The sequence below is a fragment of the Phyllopteryx taeniolatus genome, chromosome 12 (assembly GCF_024500385.1).
Source record: "Phyllopteryx taeniolatus isolate TA_2022b chromosome 12, UOR_Ptae_1.2, whole genome shotgun sequence".
In the NCBI taxonomy this organism is placed as follows: domain Eukaryota; kingdom Metazoa; phylum Chordata; class Actinopteri; order Syngnathiformes; family Syngnathidae; genus Phyllopteryx; species Phyllopteryx taeniolatus.
In genome coordinates, this window is record NC_084513.1 from 23,958,109 (window position 1) to 23,977,852 (window position 19,744).

General features: G+C 42.6%; 2 protein-coding genes across 21 annotated transcripts in view; one reads left to right on the forward strand and one right to left on the reverse strand.

Annotated features, from left to right (window-relative positions):
* Positions 1 to 8,707, reverse strand: part of mycbp2 (MYC binding protein 2) — a 63,742-nt gene extending 55,035 nt beyond the window's left edge. For 11 of the 16 annotated variants that reach the window (XM_061791456.1, XM_061791457.1, XM_061791451.1 and 8 more), the window contains exons 1-2: positions 8,006 to 8,706; positions 4,707 to 4,782 (exon numbers count right to left, since the gene is read on the reverse strand). In XM_061791456.1, coding sequence (XP_061647440.1) covers positions 4,707 to 4,782; positions 8,006 to 8,280 — 351 coding nt within the window. In that variant the 5' untranslated portion in view covers positions 8,281 to 8,706. Of the gene's footprint in view, positions 1 to 4,706; positions 4,783 to 8,005 lie in introns of all 16 variants that reach the window. The other 5 variants (XM_061791440.1, XM_061791443.1, XM_061791445.1 and 2 more) reach the window with 2 other exon arrangements.
* A 2,841-nt stretch (positions 8,708 to 11,548) lies between these two features.
* scel (sciellin) lies at positions 11,549 to 19,471 on the forward strand. Of its 5 annotated transcripts, none has more exons than XM_061791470.1 (20): positions 11,549 to 11,686; positions 12,557 to 12,596; positions 13,011 to 13,095; positions 13,221 to 13,283; positions 14,227 to 14,286; positions 15,238 to 15,270; positions 15,356 to 15,391; positions 15,529 to 15,567; positions 15,676 to 15,747; positions 15,846 to 15,893; positions 16,631 to 16,687; positions 16,756 to 16,809; positions 16,900 to 16,968; positions 17,046 to 17,135; positions 17,874 to 17,936; positions 18,010 to 18,135; positions 18,200 to 18,274; positions 18,358 to 18,466; positions 18,938 to 19,040; positions 19,123 to 19,471. In XM_061791470.1, exons 2-20 carry the CDS (start codon positions 12,581 to 12,583, stop codon positions 19,137 to 19,139), a joined length of 1,215 nt encoding a protein of 404 aa, XP_061647454.1. In that variant the 5' UTR covers positions 11,549 to 11,686; positions 12,557 to 12,580; the 3' UTR covers positions 19,140 to 19,471. The 5 variants fall into 5 exon arrangements, with proteins under 5 accessions (XP_061647454.1, XP_061647456.1, XP_061647452.1 ...); XM_061791468.1 differs by having other exon boundaries at positions 11,550 to 11,686; positions 15,673 to 15,747; XM_061791469.1 differs by having other exon boundaries at positions 11,550 to 11,686; positions 15,673 to 15,747; positions 18,203 to 18,274.
* The last annotated feature ends 273 nt before the right edge of the window (positions 19,472 to 19,744 follow it).

A 19,744-nucleotide genomic window follows, 5' to 3' on the forward strand; every position in this document is an offset into this window, starting at 1 on the left:
CTCTCATTGCCCTTTGAGCAAACCCGTCACAGGAGGTGATGTCATCTGTTCGGGACGGGGACGAGGTCATTCATACTCAGCTCAAAGCAACAGGGAGGATATTAGTTGCATCTAGCAGGGCGTCTGCTGCTCTCTGGCCTGTGGCACTTAGTGTACATTCGAAGAGGGCAAGGCTGGAGGAGGCGTGTAATACAAACCTCACGCTGTAAATGCGCACAGCATTGAATGCATGAAAATCCGATTTTAAAAAATCGGCCTATTTAAGAATAAAGGGATATTTTGAATGCAGTGGAACCACCGAATTTGTACATAATGTGTGCCGGGATACTGGTCAACCACAGTTTTCCGCATAGGTAGTCATGGAAAGAGAAATAACTGTCATACCATGTAAAAAATAAGTTCCTTTTAAAAACAGCAAACGTCACCCTCAGCTCAGACTTAATCCTTTTGATATGTTTAAAAGACAAGATTCAAACTGCATGGTTCTAGTGACAATTCTGATTGTTTGAAGTAGTACAATGTGGTTATGCGTCATAGTAGGGGTGTGCGCTACATAAGGTAGACGTACAGATTATACAAATTTGGGCTAGACATTTGGACTCTACCGACTAATCGCGATAACGCTTGTTGATGATGTCATCCTACCACCCTCAGCTCAGTGTGGCAATGGCTTCAAGCAGAGACCACGGAGTAGGAGGAGCAGTTAAAAAAAAAATGGTGCTTTTTAAGTCCAGTGATTTGGACTTAAAAAGTATGTGTCAAGTGACAGTGCCTGCAAACAAAGCTAAATAAGAATTTCTTTTAATATCTAAAATGTGCTCGCCTCAAATGCCCAGGTAGTGTCCGAACGCAGGAGGGAAGAAATAAGTTGCGCTATTTCCCAACCACGGAACTCTAGTGCACAAGCTTTTTCCAGGAGTACTGCATTTGACATAAAGCGCGCTGGAATGACATTACAAAAGCCAGTGCGGTACACACAGACGCGGTCCCACTTAAACGCAGCGGGTTTCAAGAGATAATTTAAAACCTTGAGCCAGCAGTGCTGAGACACAACTAGTTTAATGAGATAGAAATGTCCAAACTATACACTATAGCCTGCTCCAAGAGCAAGTTGATAAAAAAGCTTTGTGAATTAAAGTATTTCGTAACTAAATCAGGCTTCTGGTTGAGTCGCTCCATGGAGCCTTATATCAAGCCTCACGATCCATTTCATAACTGACGAGTGGGAACTGGCCAACCGGTGCTTACACACTTCATATTTCCCTGACTATCATACAGGTGAAGCGATAGCACAAGGATTAAAGGATGCGCTGGACCCATGGGGTCTCAGGGAAGAACCTCATGTGGGCATAACCACCGACGACGACGACGACGACGACGCAAATGTGGTGAAGCCAGTGACTCTGAACAAGACGTTGGTAGAGTAGCCAAAAATTGTACTCAAGTGTTTGTACGGTTATTTGGAAATAACATGACTCAAGCAAAAGTAGAACGTAGTCCTCCAAATAATTACTTGAGTATGAGTAAAGACTCAGTGAAAAAAAAACTACTCCAGTACTGAGTACCTGGTGAGTAACTGATTTAAACAGATTTTTTTCCCATCAGAGCATGCACATCAACTCGACAAAATATAAAAATGGAATGTGCAACTTTAGATATTACCCAACAATATCACAATCTAAGACAATAATAAATGCTATCTTTATGAAATAAATTAAGGCCAATTCAGCCACAATAATTGGTCTTTGTTTACACTTGTGAGACAGCACAACAGTTAGCGATTACATCGAAAATCGCAACATGTTTTTGGAAATTCCTAGTGGAGTTTTGGAGGCTGAACCATGGATCTTTTTGGACAGACACAAATGACAGAATCATGCCATAGCTGTTTTTCAGAGACTGGAAGGTAAGCCTAGAGAGTTAACGAGAGGAGTCACGTGACAGCAGAAGTCTCTCTGACGACCCAAAACAAGCAATCATGCGGAAGGTAGATACAAATAAAGGCAGCTAGGGGAATACAGCTCAATGTAAGGAGTGAATGTTGCTTTTCTTAACAAAAATACACCAGGCAAAGTAAACAAATATGTTCCATTAAAAATACTCGATTTTTATTTACAATTTATCCAAAAAAAATACATAAAAATGCAATCGCAAATGAAGTGTTACTTTTCTTTAGCCAATAGGAGGATATTACCCTTTATTAAATTATTTTTTTAATATAATGAATAACGTCTAATATTAGCCACACTTCTAGAACACTTTAGTACACGTGTTCAAACATATGACGCTGCCGGGAACAGCAGCAATCACATGGCAACACTGTGGTTGCTTTAAGTGTAAATCAAAGAATACATTGTTTTGTTCGTAAAAGATATTTTTAGTTTAGGTACTTAACTGTAACCACAATCTTTTTATACCCTCAGAACATGTGTGGTTATCTGTTTGTTGGAATTCTCTGAAAAGGCATGCAGTTTCTTCCCGGAATGCAGTTCTTAGCATTAAAACAATTTATAATTAGAATAATAATAATATTAATAATAATTTGCATTGTACTTTTCTCAGTGTGTAAAAACGTTGTTTTCCAGCTATTTGAGCAGCTCTTGTTTGCAGCGTTAACAGTAAAACCGTGCCGTGAAAGCCATTCCCGTATTTATAGAAGACGTTGCCTGTCTGACACATTTTGTTTCCCCAATTGCCGTAACGCTGCATATTTGCATATTTGCAATGCGGCCTGCTGTTTACTATTCACGCGTGTATTTCATATAATGTGATCTATCATCCCAGAGTTGTGATTAGACAACGTACATCACATATTTCAATAATTCAAAATGCATATTAAGGAGGGAGTGTGTCGACACTGCGCATACTGCGTGCTCAGAGGAGGAAGCTGTTGGGGATCAACTTTGAGTCAGCTATGATGTATATAGCACTAGCAGGGGGGGGGGGGGGGGAATTATGCTTTAATTGTGTAATACTAATACTGAAAGACTCGAGCATTCACTGTAATGTTATTCTGTGAAACAGTTAAATCGGGGTAAGCAACCCATGGCTCTAGAGACGCACGTGGCTCTTTCGCCCTTGCAGTGGCTCTCTGTGTCTTTGCAAAATAAATAATGAGTACCGCAATTTCTCATGTATAATGCGCATTTCTTTCCCTACAAAGATCAATGATGCGCTTTATACATAGGTATTGGGGAAAATGAAAAAAACTTTCCCATTTTATAAATGCATGCTGCCATGTAGCGGTTATGAAAAAGCGGTACACGTTCATTTTAATATGCCACCGTCACCTAGAGGTTATGAGAAAGATGTACACTCATTCTAATATGTCAGCGCCACCTAGTCTATGAAAAAAGTGTAACCTACACTTTCATTCCAATATGACAGCGTATGTACAGTTATGCTCATATGTTAATATACTCCGGCAGAATTTGTGAAATATTGTTTTTTTTTTGTTTTTTGTTTTTTTAAATACAACTGATGACTGAACAACAACCATCATTCATTTCTTTATGGTTATGTTGTGTTTGATGATGATGCTTTTCTGAAATGCTTGACAGTTTATTTTGAATCCCATTAAAATAAAAATAAATGTGTTTTGCCTGGCCCTTCCGATTTTCTTTAAAAAATTGCACCCATCTTACAAATTCTGCGCGTGTAATCAAACTTATGAGCACAACTGTATTTTCTCATTTACTAAATAAAGGTAGGGCTGTGAATGTCAAAATAAGAGCAAGTAAATAAAAAGAAAGCATTACGTGTTCAAATAAAGTGCTTAAATTCAGAATAATTATTTGAAAAATGAACAAAAAAACAGATAATACTTCATGTTTTGATCATATGGGTAGAAGCAAAATCATGCATTGTAAAACTGCATTATACATAGGTAGAAGGGTTTTCCAGAATTTTGAGGTCAACTTTGGGGTTGCGTATTATACATGGGTGTGCATCATCCATCCATTTTCTTAACCGCTTATCCTTGCTAGGGTCGCAGGCTGCTGCAGCCTATCCCAGCTATCTTTGGGCGGGAGGCGGGGTACACCCTGAACCGGTCGCCAGCCAATCGCAGGGCACATGGAAACAACAATCATTCGCACTCACATTCACACCTACGGGCAATCTAGAGTCTTCAATTAACCTACCACGCACGTTTTGGGGATGTGGGAGGAAACCGGAGTGCCCGGAGAAAAGCCACTCAGGCACGGGGAGAACATGCAAACTCCACACAGGCGAGGCTGGATTTGAACCCGGGTCCTCAGAACTATGAGGCAGATGTGCTAAACATTCGCCCGCCGTGCCGCTGATTCATTGATTAATGTTAAAAATAATAAATACATAAATAAACAGATTGATTATTAAAATAATCGTCAGTTTCAGGCCCAGTCTGCAGACAGAGACAACAAGTCGCCCCCCCCCTCCCCAATCCTCCTCGAGTATAGACGTGTGTCCCCTTTGGATGGAGGCGTTGGAGCCAGGCAACTGTTGCTGTGGCAATGCAGATCACATCCGGTCGCTTGGCAACAGGCCGTCACTAACACAGACGAGCCACTTAAGCCCCCCCGGTATGTTTTGTATTGTCCTTCTCGGCGTCTGGCCCCAAACACGATTTTTATCATTAAGCCTCCACTCGTGAATTACGAGAGCTTTTTAGCATTTGATGTTAGCAAACATAATGACGACATACTGAACAGACAAGCGTCTCTTACTTTTGTCCTTGATTTGACTTTGGACTTCACCTTTTGTCGCCTTTTCAGCTTCTTCTTGTTCAAGGCCTTCTTTCCCCTGAAAGAAACAAATCATTCGTCACAAGGAATATCCATCGAGCAGGGAGGGGAAACCTGCGGGAGGTGGGCCATATACGGCCCGTGAGACCATTTGATCCGACCCACCATACAATTCTAAACACCAAAAAAATCCTTGGAGGAACTGCTGTGTTAAAAAAAAAATTACCAACAAGCGTTATCCTTCAAATGCATAATCGTATAACATAGTTTTTTTGTTTTTTTTTATACATATAGGATGGCCCCTGGAGGACTTCATAAAACTTAAATGGCCCATGGCAAGGTATACTCAGAGAGTCTTACGTGTTATAACTTTCTTCACAAGCCAGGAAACAATTATGCTTATGTTTTGTAGTGCCAGTGAGTATAAGGTTATGTGCTTTTATGGCAGAAAAATTTAACGTTAACGGTAAAGTCCCAGCTTTAGAATTACTTGGAATGCAAATCATCTTTGGTGTCGACAACAAAGATGATTTTCGTGAATTAAAAACACATGAACCATCCTAAAACATCAACAATTGTCATCCCAGTGCTCTAGCCACATTACATCTGACATATTTTGACAAATACAGACAAATAAAGGAGTTTGCTGCTGAAGAGCTTCCCGTTCTTTACATCGCTTTGGTGCTATTTCTATTTTTTTCAAGGACCAAATGTGTCCAAATTCGAAATGTGGTTTCGCTTTAGAATCACAGAGAATAGAATATGAGATTTAATGACATTGACAAGGGAAAACAAAGCAGGGGTAGATACTGAACAGAGGGGGGGGGGGGGGGGATATTATATACAAAGAGCTTAAAATGAAATGTTAATTTTAAGTGCACAACTTAATTATTTATAAAACTTCAAACTACAATGATGTATCTCAAGCAGGGAGGGGCATACAATAATTATCAATTAGTAAATTAATCAATCATTATAATAAATTGTGTGGGAAATTGTTCGTTAATTGATGCAACAGACTGCAAGCCGGAGACGTACTGTCGATTTATTTTAAACTATTTACATGTCCGGTATGCTATTTGTTACAGTGTTTAACATTAAAATAAGCATTCATTTGCGGAAATAAAAGTGAAAATGAATTGTTTAATTTGTATTCATTTTCCTCAGAGGAAATCAAGGCCTTGTAGTCACACACGCATTCCTAATCTCAAGTCAATGAACGCATCGGTGGCCGTGGGACAAATAATGAGTTCACTTTCTGTTTGAGTCACACAGCAGCATTTCAAGTCCAAGTCTTACTGTTTATGCTAAACAGTTTGCTTGTGCCTTTGTCCATGGAAATATGAACTTGAACTCAAGACTGACTAATTACTATAAAGACACATGCCTTCATCACGCACCCGACACTATAGCATGTCCCCCCCCCCCCCCACCTGACGACAGTGTAGGAACACCTCAGACGCTGAGAAGGTGAGTCTAAATATAAAGGTGTGACAAAAGTCGGTATATGGTTTAAAACTTTTTCATTTTATTACATGTCAACATTTTTTCCTGAAATCTTTTCTTTACTGGCCACCTTCTTTCTTTAGAGTTGCGTTTTGATTCTTCCTTCCCGCTTTCCTTCACTGCAAACTACTTGTCTGCCATCCTTTATTTGTTCCTACCTTCCCGCCTTCCTTTCTGGCCTCTCTCCTGCCTTCCAGTCTTGCTTTCGTTCCTGACATCCTTTCCTTCTTGATTTTTGTCACTCCATTCTTTCTTCCCTCAAACCCGCATTTTATTTATGCAACGAAAATCCTTAAACCCATTTTCCTTCCTTCATTCCCTCCTTCTATCACACCCGTGTTCTATTCATGCATCCTTCCTTCCGTCACTTAAACCTGATTTTCTGCCTTCCTTACCGACTTCCTTCCACCTCAGACCTGTTTTATTCTATCCTTGCTGACCCCCAACTTTCCCCCCAGATCCGCTTTTAATTTTGCATCCTTCCTTCCTTTGCGATAAACTACTTTTCTACCTTCATTCCTTCCCTCTCATTTCATCACACCGGTCTTTTATTCATGCATCCTTCCATACCGCGTTCCATTCCCCTCTAAACCTGCTTTTTATTTCCTGACCTGCTTCCTTCCCCCTGACCTTCCCTTCTGTCTTCCTTCCTTGCTTGCATAAAACTACTTTTCTACCTTCCTTCCTTCGCTACTCGTACAACATTGCGTTAAGAGTCCACTTTCTTTGTTCTTGACTCAAATTATTTGCCATTATTACGGTACCTGTAGAAAAATCTAACTAAAAAGTGTTGAGTCGACCTGTACCCCCATTTGCCCCAGCCTGTACGAAATTTAGCATGACTGCGTTTTACTGATCAAACTAGGATATAGAAATCCTCTCATTGCTGAATGCAAAGTGACTGACACAACAAGAACAGAGTGAGGGAGGATGCTGCAATGACCCAGCTCGTCTCCAACCTTCCTGACAATAAATGACGTAACTCTATTACCCGGCGCTTAGGCCAAAAAAAAATAGAAAATAAATAAATAAGCCACTTGAGATCACCCACCTCCTCCTCCACGCACTAAAAACAAATTCGCAGACACTTTATCCTGTCACTGTCATTATTGTGCGTTTCCTAAAAAAAATATATATTTTTTTTATTTAAAAAAAGACATGAGACGAAAGAACTAACGCTGCTATCATGTAAGTTGACGTCCAGCTAGCTGGCGAGCTAACTAGCTAGCAATAGAAATAGTGACGCCGTTGGGCCTAAACACACACGAACGGCCACCACTCAAATTAACAATGTGTATTCTGGACAGTCTGTCATATATTTGTACACATTTAGTCGCGTTGCGTTGTGTCGGTAGCGTCTATTGGCAAATAAAACTACAATTACTCCCATGACAGCTGAGCTTTTTGGCTGCCTAGCTTGGGCTGCAATATAAAGCAAAAGTGCGTGTCGTTTGATCGCTAGTGGGTGGTGTTAGTTCAACGACAAGTGTTGTACTTCATGGCTAACGAGAGGCTAAGGAAGTCCCTGGATCCCGAGCTGCACCCACCGGGAGTGCACCCCACCCACCCCTCCGAAGACAGTGCAGCTCTTGGGTTTATTTGCAATTGATTTTGGGGGGGGGGGAGCTGCTGCTGCCACAGCGGCTCGAACCACAAGCTAGACGAGCTCACGAGACACGAATGGCATTTAATGACGTGAGCTAAGCTTAGCTCGAAGCTAGCCCGACGAATGACGAGCCAGCCTGTGCCACGAGCAGCCACATAGCCCCACTCACCTTCCCGGATTGATTCCTTGCTCTTTATCGTTGATGGCAGTCGTATAAATCCTCCGGTATCTTTCCGCCAGGGCTCTCCCTGAGAGTAAAAGCTGGTAGCGAGTCCGACAGTCAGACTGGGCTCCGGGTGTCGGACAGGAGCCCATGCCCGGCCCAATGGTGGAGCTATCGGCTCCTAGTCCGTAAATGACCCGGACTCCCAGCCCCATCGACGGCGACGAGGAAGGCAGAATGCCCCCGCAGGCGGCGGCCGCTGCCGCAGCGGCACACATCATCGTTTAGGAGCACAATGCATCAATGAATCACGCGAAACAGAAAGCACCGAGATCGCGCCCGGCCATCGGGGACAATCCGGATGTTGTTAAATCCACGGCGCGTCGATAACTTGTCCTTTTAACGTTGCGGAAAATGGAACAAATTGGATCCGGGATCGGCGCTTGTTATCGGGGCTAATTCAACGACCGAGGTCGTCGTCGTCCTCCTCCTGCTCCTCCTCCTCCTCCTTCTCCTTTTCCTTTTACTTCTCCTCCTCTGCGTCTCTTCCTCGAGCTACGAGAAAATGTCCAAAATATCACGAGCATTGGTTGTTTCGGGGTTTGCTTGCCATTCGTCCCTCGGAAATGCGTTGACCCCAAGCGGCTGCACCCTCAGACGGGCTGCCATCTTGGCTCCATCATCAGCCCTCCCTCCCTGCCTGCCTGCCGCCACCGGAACACTTTCATTATTCCGATTATTATTAGCCTTCACTGGAACATTTGCATCATCCTTTGCTATTTCAACGATGCATGCTTGCATATAGTTCACAATCATATTTCCATCGGAACATGTGGAGGTAAGACTAGTTTACCTATATGATTGGCATCCTAAAATCAAAGTGTTGTGTTGTCTTCGTGTTACTTATTGATATGGATCCACAAAATAATAATAATAATAAATATGTAGGAGACCAGCAAAACACTGGGCATTTTGGGGGGGACATTTTAACCATTTGTCATTTTCTGCAAATAAATGCTCTAAATAGAAGTATTTATATTTCAATTTGGGGAGTTCTGTTGTCAGTAGTTTACGGAAACGAAAAGGGAAAAAAAGATGCAGGCCTGTTCAAAAAAGTAGCTCCGTTTTAGATTTGTCAAATAACCGCCCAAGCCGGAGTGCCCGAAGAAAACCCAAGCAGCACAATAAAAGGAAAATAAAGTAAAACTACTCGAACAGATGCGTAATGGAAAGGGGTTTTAGAGCCATACTGTCCCCTAGTGGCGTTTCAAACGTATGGCCGGAATTAATAAGCGCGTATAATAAGTGTACAGTATTAACATTAGTAGCTTAAGTTAGCATTGATTGTGTTGTTTGTATTGTACTGAGAAGCCACACCTTTTCCTGTGTACCTTTTGTACTTTTGTTGGACCGCAAAAAAAAAAAAATAATAATCAAGAATACTTCTTATGAGATTGAATGACGTAAAAATGGCGGGGATTTGAGCTGCAAGGTTTGTTCGACGTTTGAGGCACAGCGTTCCAGAAAATGTCATTTGAAGTCCAAATTGGGGCACTTTTGCAGCTCCAACTGAATGTTGTTGTTGTGTGTGTAAATGCAGCAGTAGCGCCGCCTAGTGTGCGTGATTTCTGCATTGCCGAACGCGCAATACAGTTGTGACCAAATTGTCATAAACTGTCATAAAAAAAAAAAAAACCACAGGCGTCCCCTCCAACACAATAAGGTGACGGAATTACAGAAATCTGAAAAATGATTTCGCTAATTGGTAATGAATTACCAATGCTGTTTATTTAGGGCGGTTGTGAAATAAACCTCGCACTTGGTGGTGCTCGAATGCATTTGTTCAGCACTATAGTAAGACATTTTCTTCTTCGAGGGAGTCGTGTGTTTCTCGGCAGTCAAAAAGTACTGCTATGATCACAATTAGCAAAGTAATCATGGCTGTGTGTGGCATTTTCTTGTCAGACTTGTTCATGTTTCATGATTTCCTCTCCGATAAACATCTATTTGAATCGCTCGGCCCGGCGAAACGCAACGCGATGGCGAGGTCGCCCGCATTCCTGTCATCGCAGGCGAGGCTCGCCTCTCGGCGTCGCGGTGTCACACCCTGACGTGCTATGAGCGCTTGACACTTTTCATCTTTCAAGTAGTTTGTCCCAAAGCAGTCAAAACTCTGCATCACAAACATGAACAGTAACACGTTGTTGGTGTTCCCTTGGTTAAAAAATATATCAGGAAGCTTTTCCGGGCCTTTGGGAGGCGCAACGGATTCATCCGATGACTTGAAGTTTCCAAGTTCTTTTGACACTGAACAACAGTTATTCATTTTGAAATGTGAATTTCGGTTAAGACGGTTGCAGGCCTGGCAGAGCTCCACCAGGGATGGAATCCAGCGTCTGGAGATGTCTACGCCTTCCAGACTCCATTTTGTATTTGACTGCAAAGGATTTGCATCCAAGTATTCAAACGGGAAATTTGGAAATATGATTGTTATTTTTGTCCCATTACCTTTGCCCTCTTAAAAAGCGGGAGGCATACAGTATATACAAACAGTTGTCATTCGTACACGGTTCACCTGATTTGGATGTAAACGCCCTCAAATGAAAGCCAGAAGTCGAGAGTTAAAGCACATCTTGTTCAAATCCATTGTGGTGATGTTTCAAGCCAAAAAGATGAGAATGGTGTCGATGTTGCAAAATGTTTGGACCTGACTGTAGATGATCAAAGATATATTATTTTTAGCAAATAAATCGTTTTCAGGCCGGCTCGGTGGGCGACCGGTTAGCACGTCTGCCTCACAGTTCTGGGGAGCGGGGTTCAAATCCCGGCCCCGCCTGTGTGGCACTCCGGTTTCCGCCTACATCCCAAAAACATGCGTGCTAGCTTGATTGAGGACTCTAAATTGACCGTAGGTGTGAATGGTTGTTTGTTTCTGTGTGCCCTGCGATGGGCCGGCGACCGGTTCAGGGCGTACGCCGCCTCACGCCCGAAGATAGCTGGGATGGGCTCCAGCACGCCCGCGAGAAGCGGTGAAGAAAATGGATGGGTGCGAAGCTTTTTCTGAGCAATTAAGTCAAGGCCCACACATCGACGGTTGGGAATCACTGGTTGAGATTGTGCACGTGAACCCGATATTGGGGCCCGGGAGTGCACATATCGGACGTTGCAGAGTGAAAATGCCCTGGACTTGCCTTGTAAACTGTTAGTCTAAGTAAAGTGCAAAGTCCCGCGTCAACCAGGCGATGGATTCAAGGAACATTCATGTAATGCAGGGAGGAAAGCTTACCAGAAACCGAGCTGATGTGAAAAGATACACCTGCATTTCACACATTTCTGGTGACGCGGTGCCACACCCACTTTGTGTGGAGGCGCGGGCCCTCCCGAGCGCTCCACCTTCATTCCAGTCGCGTCTCAGCCGCCTCGGAGGCTGATAAACTTGCTACGCGTCGGCGACAAGCCTACGTACGGAACGCTCGCTGTTCTCCTTTTGTCAGGCCCCGCCTGCCCCAGGCTGACCTTGCCCTGCCCTGCCCCCCCCCTCCCCTCCCCCCCCCCCCCTCCCCTTGGGTTAAAAGTGCTTTGACGAGGGTGTAGTTGCACACTGCGACGTAATTCACAGCTGTTAACGCAGCATTTACAGCTCCGTTTGGTTTCCGCCTCGCTTGGAGCTCACAACTTTCCACGGAGGTACGCACTTTTCCTTACTCGCTCGGGGAAAAAAAAATACCAAACATTGACTTTGTGTTTTATCCCAACAGAGTCCACGCTTGATTAGTGAGACAAAGCAGTATTAAGTCAAATCTAAATGAAATGGCTTGCGTGGTTATAATGCGGTAATGAAGAAGAAATATTGAGTAATGAAATCCGTGCCTCGTGGATGTGCTTGTGTTATTCATTGACACGCAAGAGTGTTCGGCTTATTAAGGCGGCTGCGAAGGAGTCGGACAGGGGCTTTGCCTCTAACAAGTAATCTTTTTTTTTTTTTTTTAAATAATCAGGTCATAAGTTCTCAGAGGGGGGGCTGCATATGGCCCACGGTCCGTAGGTTGTGCACCCCTGTCATAACGCGTCTTGACCATGACAAATGCTCACAAATGGCTTCTAATTTCAATTTCAAGCTGAACTTCAAAACTCCCAAGTGAGCCGGCGCGTAATGGCAAGCGAGGAACTCAAGCCATCCCACTCGTGGAGAAAAATCCGCATTCAAACGTCACTTGCAGTTTTTTGGTTTTTTTTTCAAATGCAGAATGCAATCAGAAAGGCGTCACTAATGATTCACGGCACTCATATGTGCTCCTTTTATTTCTGTGTGTTTAGGGTCAGGGTGTGTTTGTGGGCGTGTCTGCGATGCAGACCAACCCGTTTTAAAAAGCCAGCTCTTTTACACAGCGTAACATCTCATGTGTTGCCAGGATAAGCAGACATAATACAGTACAGTACAGTACAGCAGGAGAGCCATCGAGCAGCTCAGCCCACAGTGCCACCTAGTGCCCATAATACTGTACTGCCGTGGGTGTATCACGTGGTAACCTGTCCTTCTCTTGTCTTGCTCTTCAGCACGTAGAGTTGAAAATACCAAAAATGACCTATCAAATGTGTGAGTATTCATATCCCTCTTCATTCTTCTTCTTCTTCTTCTTCTTATTATTATTATTAGTAGTAGTAGTAGTAGCAGTAGTAATAGTAGTAGTAGTACTAGTCTTTATTGTTATGTAACATGAATGCAATTATTTGAATTGTCATGCATGCATACGTTATATTTTTTTTATATTGCGGTGAGGGTGATTGATGTTTAAACATGCCATGATTATTGTGCTATACAATAATATGCACTGTTTGATAAGAATTCAGAAACGTCTTTCAGGATGATGGAGTTCATTTCTACACCACAATATTATTACATCATAAATACTGTACATAGTAATACCTCTTGTCCAATTCATACCACTTTTAGGGTGTCACATAAAACGTTTTTGTTTGTGTGTTTTTTTTTTTTTTTTTTTAAATAAAGCCAAGAGCGTCCGCACCTCATCTTCCTCCCTGCTGAAGGACAACAGCTGGATCAGAAACGATGACGATGACTATGAAGCTGTTGAGTGAGTACAATTATGACATAACATAAAATAACACGGAGAGAGAAAAAAGAAAGGCGCAACCGCAAGAGGCCGACCTTTGGTGTGACTTTGTTACGTTTGCCTTCATTTTTTGTCTTCTTCTGCAGCCGAGATCCAAACTTCGGCTCATCTGTTCTCAGCCACTACAGATCCACAGAGAGCCTAAACAGGTATAAAAAAAAAAAAAAAGCATTCAAAACATGACTTTTGGGGGGAATAAATGCTTTTGATTGGACAGCAACAACATGCTCGGTGTTGCCAATGTCGCTGGAAAACAGTCCAGTTGAAGTTACGCATACGACCGTGGCTAATTTTTGTAAAATGCGTGACTTTTTATTCCGTTCCAGCGGAACCTGCAAAGTTGAACACAATTTGCCATGTTCAAGTCGGTTGACGTCCAAGTTGGTCTAGTTGTGAATTACTGTCACTGTCTGTCACCAAAGCTTTACTAACTGCGTAGGCGATTTTTTTAAGTAACATTTTAACGTTCCTAACTGTCACACAATTGTAACCAAAATAATTTCCCATGGTATAAAAGTAAAATAAAGTAAAAGTAATCACCCCTCACCCTGATTCCTAACAGATATGTAATGCAGAGGAAGCAGAAACGTGTTTACCAAGCAATAGTGTCCCCGAGTGGCATTTTATAGGCATGGCCTTTCCTGTTTCCAGTTCAATAGTTAGCATCGCACTTTTCCAAATATTAATTTTCCGTTTTGTGGGGGCATCGGTCACAGAAAAAGCTCAACACACTATTGGAGTTTCAAATCTTCAGATGTTCACTGAGCCGAATCCTCACGAGATTTGCTAACGTCAAGCATGATGAGGCTTATTTTGTCAGACTTTTTTTTTTTTGTATTTATTTTTTAGAGGGGGCGGAGTTGGTGCATTCAACGTTGGAGATTCCACTGTATAATAATGTCATAATAATAATGTCTGAATGACAATAATAACAGACAACATGTCCACCGTGTTTGTGGAATATGTGACTCACTTTTATTAATTCTTTTTTATTTTATTTTTTGGTCGTACTTTGAGATTTTGAACTTCCATTATAGCTTATTTCTGTCAAATTTCCAACTTAATTATCTGTTTTTTGTATGTACCCTACAGCCCCGTGGCAGAAAATAAACAAATTACCAGATCAACATCTGTACAGGCTCTCACCAAGAGGTAAAAGTCTTGCAGGTTCTCGCTTTTTTGAAATTATATATATATATATATATATATATATATATATATATTTATTTTATTTTTTTTGCATTTTGATGCATTTGCAGGGATTTTGTTGCCATTTTAGCAACATGCCAGGTACACAGTGAAAGGACATGCCCTTGATCAATGTAGAGACCACGTTACCCGAAATAAAATGTCATTAAATCAGCCAACTAACAATATGCAAATGTAACGTGAGCACATCCATATTGTTATTATGTTGTTGTTTATTTTTTTTTGGTTTTATTGTAGTTTATGGACAATGGGCACATCCATGAATGAATATCAATCGACATGAAAAGATGCTTGCACCAGATTTAGCGGGAAGCTAATTTCCATTTGTAGTCCAGAATATAAACGATAACAAACAAATAAAAATAAAAAATCCCGACTGGTTAGCACATCTGCCACACAGTTCTGAGGTTGCGGGTTCAATTCCGGCCTCGCCTGTGTGGAGTTTGCACGTTCTGCGTGTGCTTGCGTGGGTTTTCTCCGGGTAGTCCGGTTTCCTCCCACATCTCCCAAAAAAATGGGTGGTAGGTTGATTGAAGACTCTAAATTGCCCGTAGGTGCGAATGGTTGTTTGTTTCTACGTGCCCTGCGATTGGCCGGCGACCGGTTCAGGGCGTACGCCGCCTCTCGCCCGATGATAGCTGGGATAGGCTCCAGCACGCCCGCGACCCGCGTGAGCGTAAGCGGTACAGAAAATGGATGGATGCATGGAGAAAACAAGATGGCAGCACACTCAGTCAATGATGACAGGGTTGACGGTTTGAAATCCATTTTTTATTTTTTTTTTTTGCTTCTCTCGAGACGACTGCATAATTGGTGTAAGTTGTTCGATTCGTATCGTGCTCGGCGCTCATACGAATAACATGAACCATTGATTGTCATTTTTTGTCGTCGCAGATTCAGCGGGAGTCAGGACGAGCTGCCGAACAGGTTTGTGTCAAATTTGTTGAAAAGACCTTCACAAAAAGCGCCGCGAGGCCTTTTAATTATCGCCTCGCTGTTTTGTCACCGGCAGCTCCTACACCACGTCCAGAGTCTCCCACACTCAGAGGTAGATTTGGGGAGAAAAAAAGAAAACAAAAGTCACGCAAGTTGTCTTTAACGTGGCTGCGAGTATTCAAAGATCAAGCACATATACACATTTCCAGCCCCTTTGTGCAAATAATCTTGTTTTTGTGTCTCCTCCAGCTCCCCCACTTACAGGAGAACCGATGAACCGGAATCGAGGTGCACCAACTCCAATCATTTATGCGTCCGAGCCATATACAAATCACATTCTAAAATATGTTGTTGTTGTTTTTTTTGTAAACATGACTTGTGTTCCATCTTCAGCAGCACAACAACCACAGTGAGCAAAGATGGCAAAATCACTGAAACCACCACGTTCACCACCAGCCAGAGTCTCAGGTACACACCGCCCCCGCCATGTCTTTCATGCTATTGTCACGTGTCAGGTTTATCACAATGTTGTTTTTTTTTTGGGGGGGGGGTTTTGTTTTTTGCAGAAGTCCCACCAAGACGTTCAGCGAGAGGGTGCAGTCCTTCACCAAAGGGTAAAGCGATTAGGAGAATGAACAAAAGTAACTCAACTGAAAAACAAGTTTGAACCCACCCGGTGGCCATTTTAAAGCGACGCTTTGTAATCGTTTGACCTTGTTGCTATGGCAACCCCACCTCACCTACTACAGCAGTCAATTATAATGGCAGACCAGCCTGCGCGCCTCTTTTGCGTCTTTAGCTGTCGTGGTAGTGGTAGTATCAGGACGTAACAAAAAATAACCTTTTGTCATGAAACCAAATTATATTCAAATGAAAAGATCATATAAACTAGTATAATTGATTAAAGAGGAATACAAATAATTCATGTCAATTATAATTGTAAAGAACACATTGTTAATATTCATATTAGATTAGAATAAGTATTTCTTGATATCCATTCATATGGTTGCATTATTTTTGGGAACTATTAGTTATAGCAAAATCAAATCCAAAATACCATCATTTTGAATGCAATTATATTCAAATTAAAATATCTAAAAATAGCGGTGCGACCATTCAATGCGGTAGACAAAATGGATGGATGGATATATACAAAGAAAATATAAATGCATATAATCGATGAATGCGTTTTGTTTATTGAAATCATATTTTGTTTTACACATATATTATTTTCATGACATTGAGAACGAGTATTTATTAGTATTCATTCCTGCGTGCGTGATACTGTATATCCTTGCACGTCCCTTCCGAGGGCAGCAGATGACAAAGGATCTTTTTTGTACGTCCGCAGCGCTGAGGACAAACTGTACGATACGCTCATCCCCAACGCGATCAAAGATGAAGACAGGTCAGACGTTCATCAGCTAGTTCCATTGAAGAAATCTGTTTTCAATTGTTTCTTTATTGTCCCTACAGCGGGAGAAGTCTTTCCAGCAGCGAGACCATGACTCTGAGAAGAAGCATCAACGGGTAAGTCCCGCGTGTTGAATCACGCAAATGATTCATATCATAATCCCGGACACGCGAGCGACGTATGTGAGTGTCGGAACGCGTCGGCAGGGCTGAAGACGAGCTGTACGACACCCTGCTGCCAAAGGGCATCGCCTCCGCCCAGCCCTCATCTTACAGGTGAGGCCGCGTCCACGGTTGACCCACGGGCCCGCGTCCCGTCAAATCCGCACTCTGCCAATCTTCTTTTTCCTCAGCTCCTCCAGTGTGACCTCCAAGCGAGAGCTCGTGACGGTGGAGAGCAGCGTCGGTCCGCTGTCTTCATTATCCTCCCTGCACTCCACCAGGTCATTTTTCTTTTTGGGGGGGGGGGGGGGGGGGGGGGGGGGTTGTTCTATTTCATCTTTTTCGTGATACTGCACCTATATTTTGGAAAATAAAAATCCTTTTATCTTTAATCAAATTTAAGGAATTTAAAACTACATCTATTTTTATGATTTTATTAGTAGTAGTGGTCGTGTTTTTTTCAGTTTTTATATGATATGCTTTTTATATAGATGGAGTAATTATTATTATTATTACAGATTACTACAGTGTACAGCTTCTAGATATTTTTTACATATTACATTTTATTCTTTTTAGTGATATAATGTTATTTTGAGGATTTGGGTTCGTTGTACACGCCCAATCCCAATGAAGTTGGGACGTTGTGTTCAACATAAATAAAAACACAATACAACGATTTGCAAATCATGTTCAACCTATATTTAATTGACTACAGATATTTAATCAACGTTGAGGGAGATTGTCCTTAAACTGTTGGACGAGTTTCTCACGCACTTGTTCACAAATAGGTGAACCTCGCCCTATCTTTGCTTGTGAATGACTGAGCAATTCAGGGAAGCAATCACGGCACCCGTCCCAGCTTCTTTTGGAACGCGTTGCAGCCAGTTCATGCTTATTTGCTCAAAGTTTATCCGTGTGCGATTCCTACATGAGCACTGATGTTGGATAGGTTTCGGTGGACTTCCTTGACCAATAACTAAGGATTATGCTTGACTTTCCTCTTTGACACGCAACCGCAGTTACTCTGATGAGATTCCCAGCGCTCGCATCACCTCCTACAGTACCAGCAGCAGCCTGCCCAAGTACACACGCACACGCACGCGCACGCGCACAGGTCTTACACACGTTGACTAATCCGCATTTCTGTGCGCACAGTGACAACTACAGCAGCAAGAGCGGCAGCTACTACTACTCGTCTTCCTCCTCCTCCTCCTCCAAGCCCGGCTACGAATACAGCGGCATCGGCAGCCCCACTGAGTACAGCTCCGCTACGTACAGGAGGTACACGCACGCACAAAGCATAGCAATCATAATAGTAGCGACGATAACGTGACTGTCGCGGCAGCAGCAGCAGCAGGTCCGACAACATGCTCTCGACTCCCGTGACGTCCGTCAAGAGCGTCTACAACACTTCCGATAGGTTAGAGGAGCGCTTCGGGATAAGATTATGTGTTGGGAATGATTTCAGTCGTGTTTCAATCGATCGCGTTGTCCAAAACGTAGGACCGTCCTCGAGCGGGAGCTGTGCACCTACTGCCACAAGCCCTTCAACGGCGACCCCAAGATGATCCTGGATGACATGAAGATCAGCTGCCATACCTTCTGCTTCAAGGTCTTTTTTTTTTTTTTTTTTTTAACAAAATATGGTACCACCACGAGGAAGGCACTAAACCTTTATTTTAACATATCAAAAGCTAGAAAAGATGCAATTCACAGGCGATAGTGACCGAGCTCAATGGCGAATCACAAAAATCTCAGATATCCCAAAATTATTATTGTTCAATGTCAAAAGTTTTTTTTATATTACTATCAAATGCATTTCATCCAAATAAACTCCTCCCACCTTAGCCTTGTCCCAAATAGATGATAGATGATACAATATACTGTATATTATATTGAAATGTATTTATTTATGTAAAATGCTTCAACCATACATATATATGCTGTATATTATCCAAGATTATTCTAAAAATGCATTCCTACAAACCTAATTAAAACCTTAGCCCTAACACAGTAGATGCCTGATACGGTATGCAGGTAAGTAAAATTTTCGCTTTCCTTCGCTTGATTTTGTTTTCCGCAGTGCGAGGTGTGCAACGGCTCGCTGGGCCACCTGAAAGCGGGCGACTGCATGTGGGTGTACAACTCCATGGTGCACTGCGAGAACTGCTTCGACGTGACCAGAGGTAAGCGACACATCTCCGAGCCCTTCACACAAAGCGAGAGGACAACGGAGAAGACACATCCAATCAATGCTTCTACCCGCAGAGAAATGGCGTCGCTGAGTTTGCGCCGCGACTTCGCATGGAGACAAGCAAAAAAGTCATTGGACGAAAAGAAATGTGACGTGGTCATGTGGGTTCTGTTGCATTTATATTTGTGTTCATTCCGGTGTTTTTGGATGATCAGGAAGGATGGACAGACCTCTGTAGCAGACAGTTGAAATGGATATGCTGTAGGATCAATATATTAGCGCAAAGATTCTGTGAAGGCTTTAAGGGGACTCTTTTTTTTTTTTTTTTTTTTTTTTTTGGTATTGTGATACCAATACTGTGATGTGGATGGCCGGGGTTGTTTTTCCTGTGTGCAATAAAAGCAATCACTGTATTGATATCAAGTTATTGTTTTATGGTCATTTGTACAGCAAATCTTGTGTAGTTCCACGTAAAACACACACAAAAAGTCAAACGGTAACAAAAGAACCATGTAAAAAGCACATTCGTACCACACGACTGACGGCCAGTCTTTCATCACGCGGCCTTGCTATGGCTAACGGCTAGCCACTTAGCAGCCAGCCGCTAACCTGAATTAACAACAGCCAGGACGCCCACGTCGCTCGCTAGTTCGGGACCCGCCTTTTAAAGGCGCGCACACTCATAGTCACAGATGC

Coding starts and splice junctions, on each gene's coding strand:
- scel (XM_061791468.1), top strand. Junction 16,810..16,899: donor CTGAGAAGAAGCATCAACGG/GTAAGTCCCGCG, acceptor ACGCGTCGGCAG/GGCTGAAGACGAGCTGTACG. Junction 17,136..17,873: donor TCCTCCCTGCACTCCACCAG/GTCATTTTTCTT, acceptor ACGCAACCGCAG/TTACTCTGATGAGATTCCCA.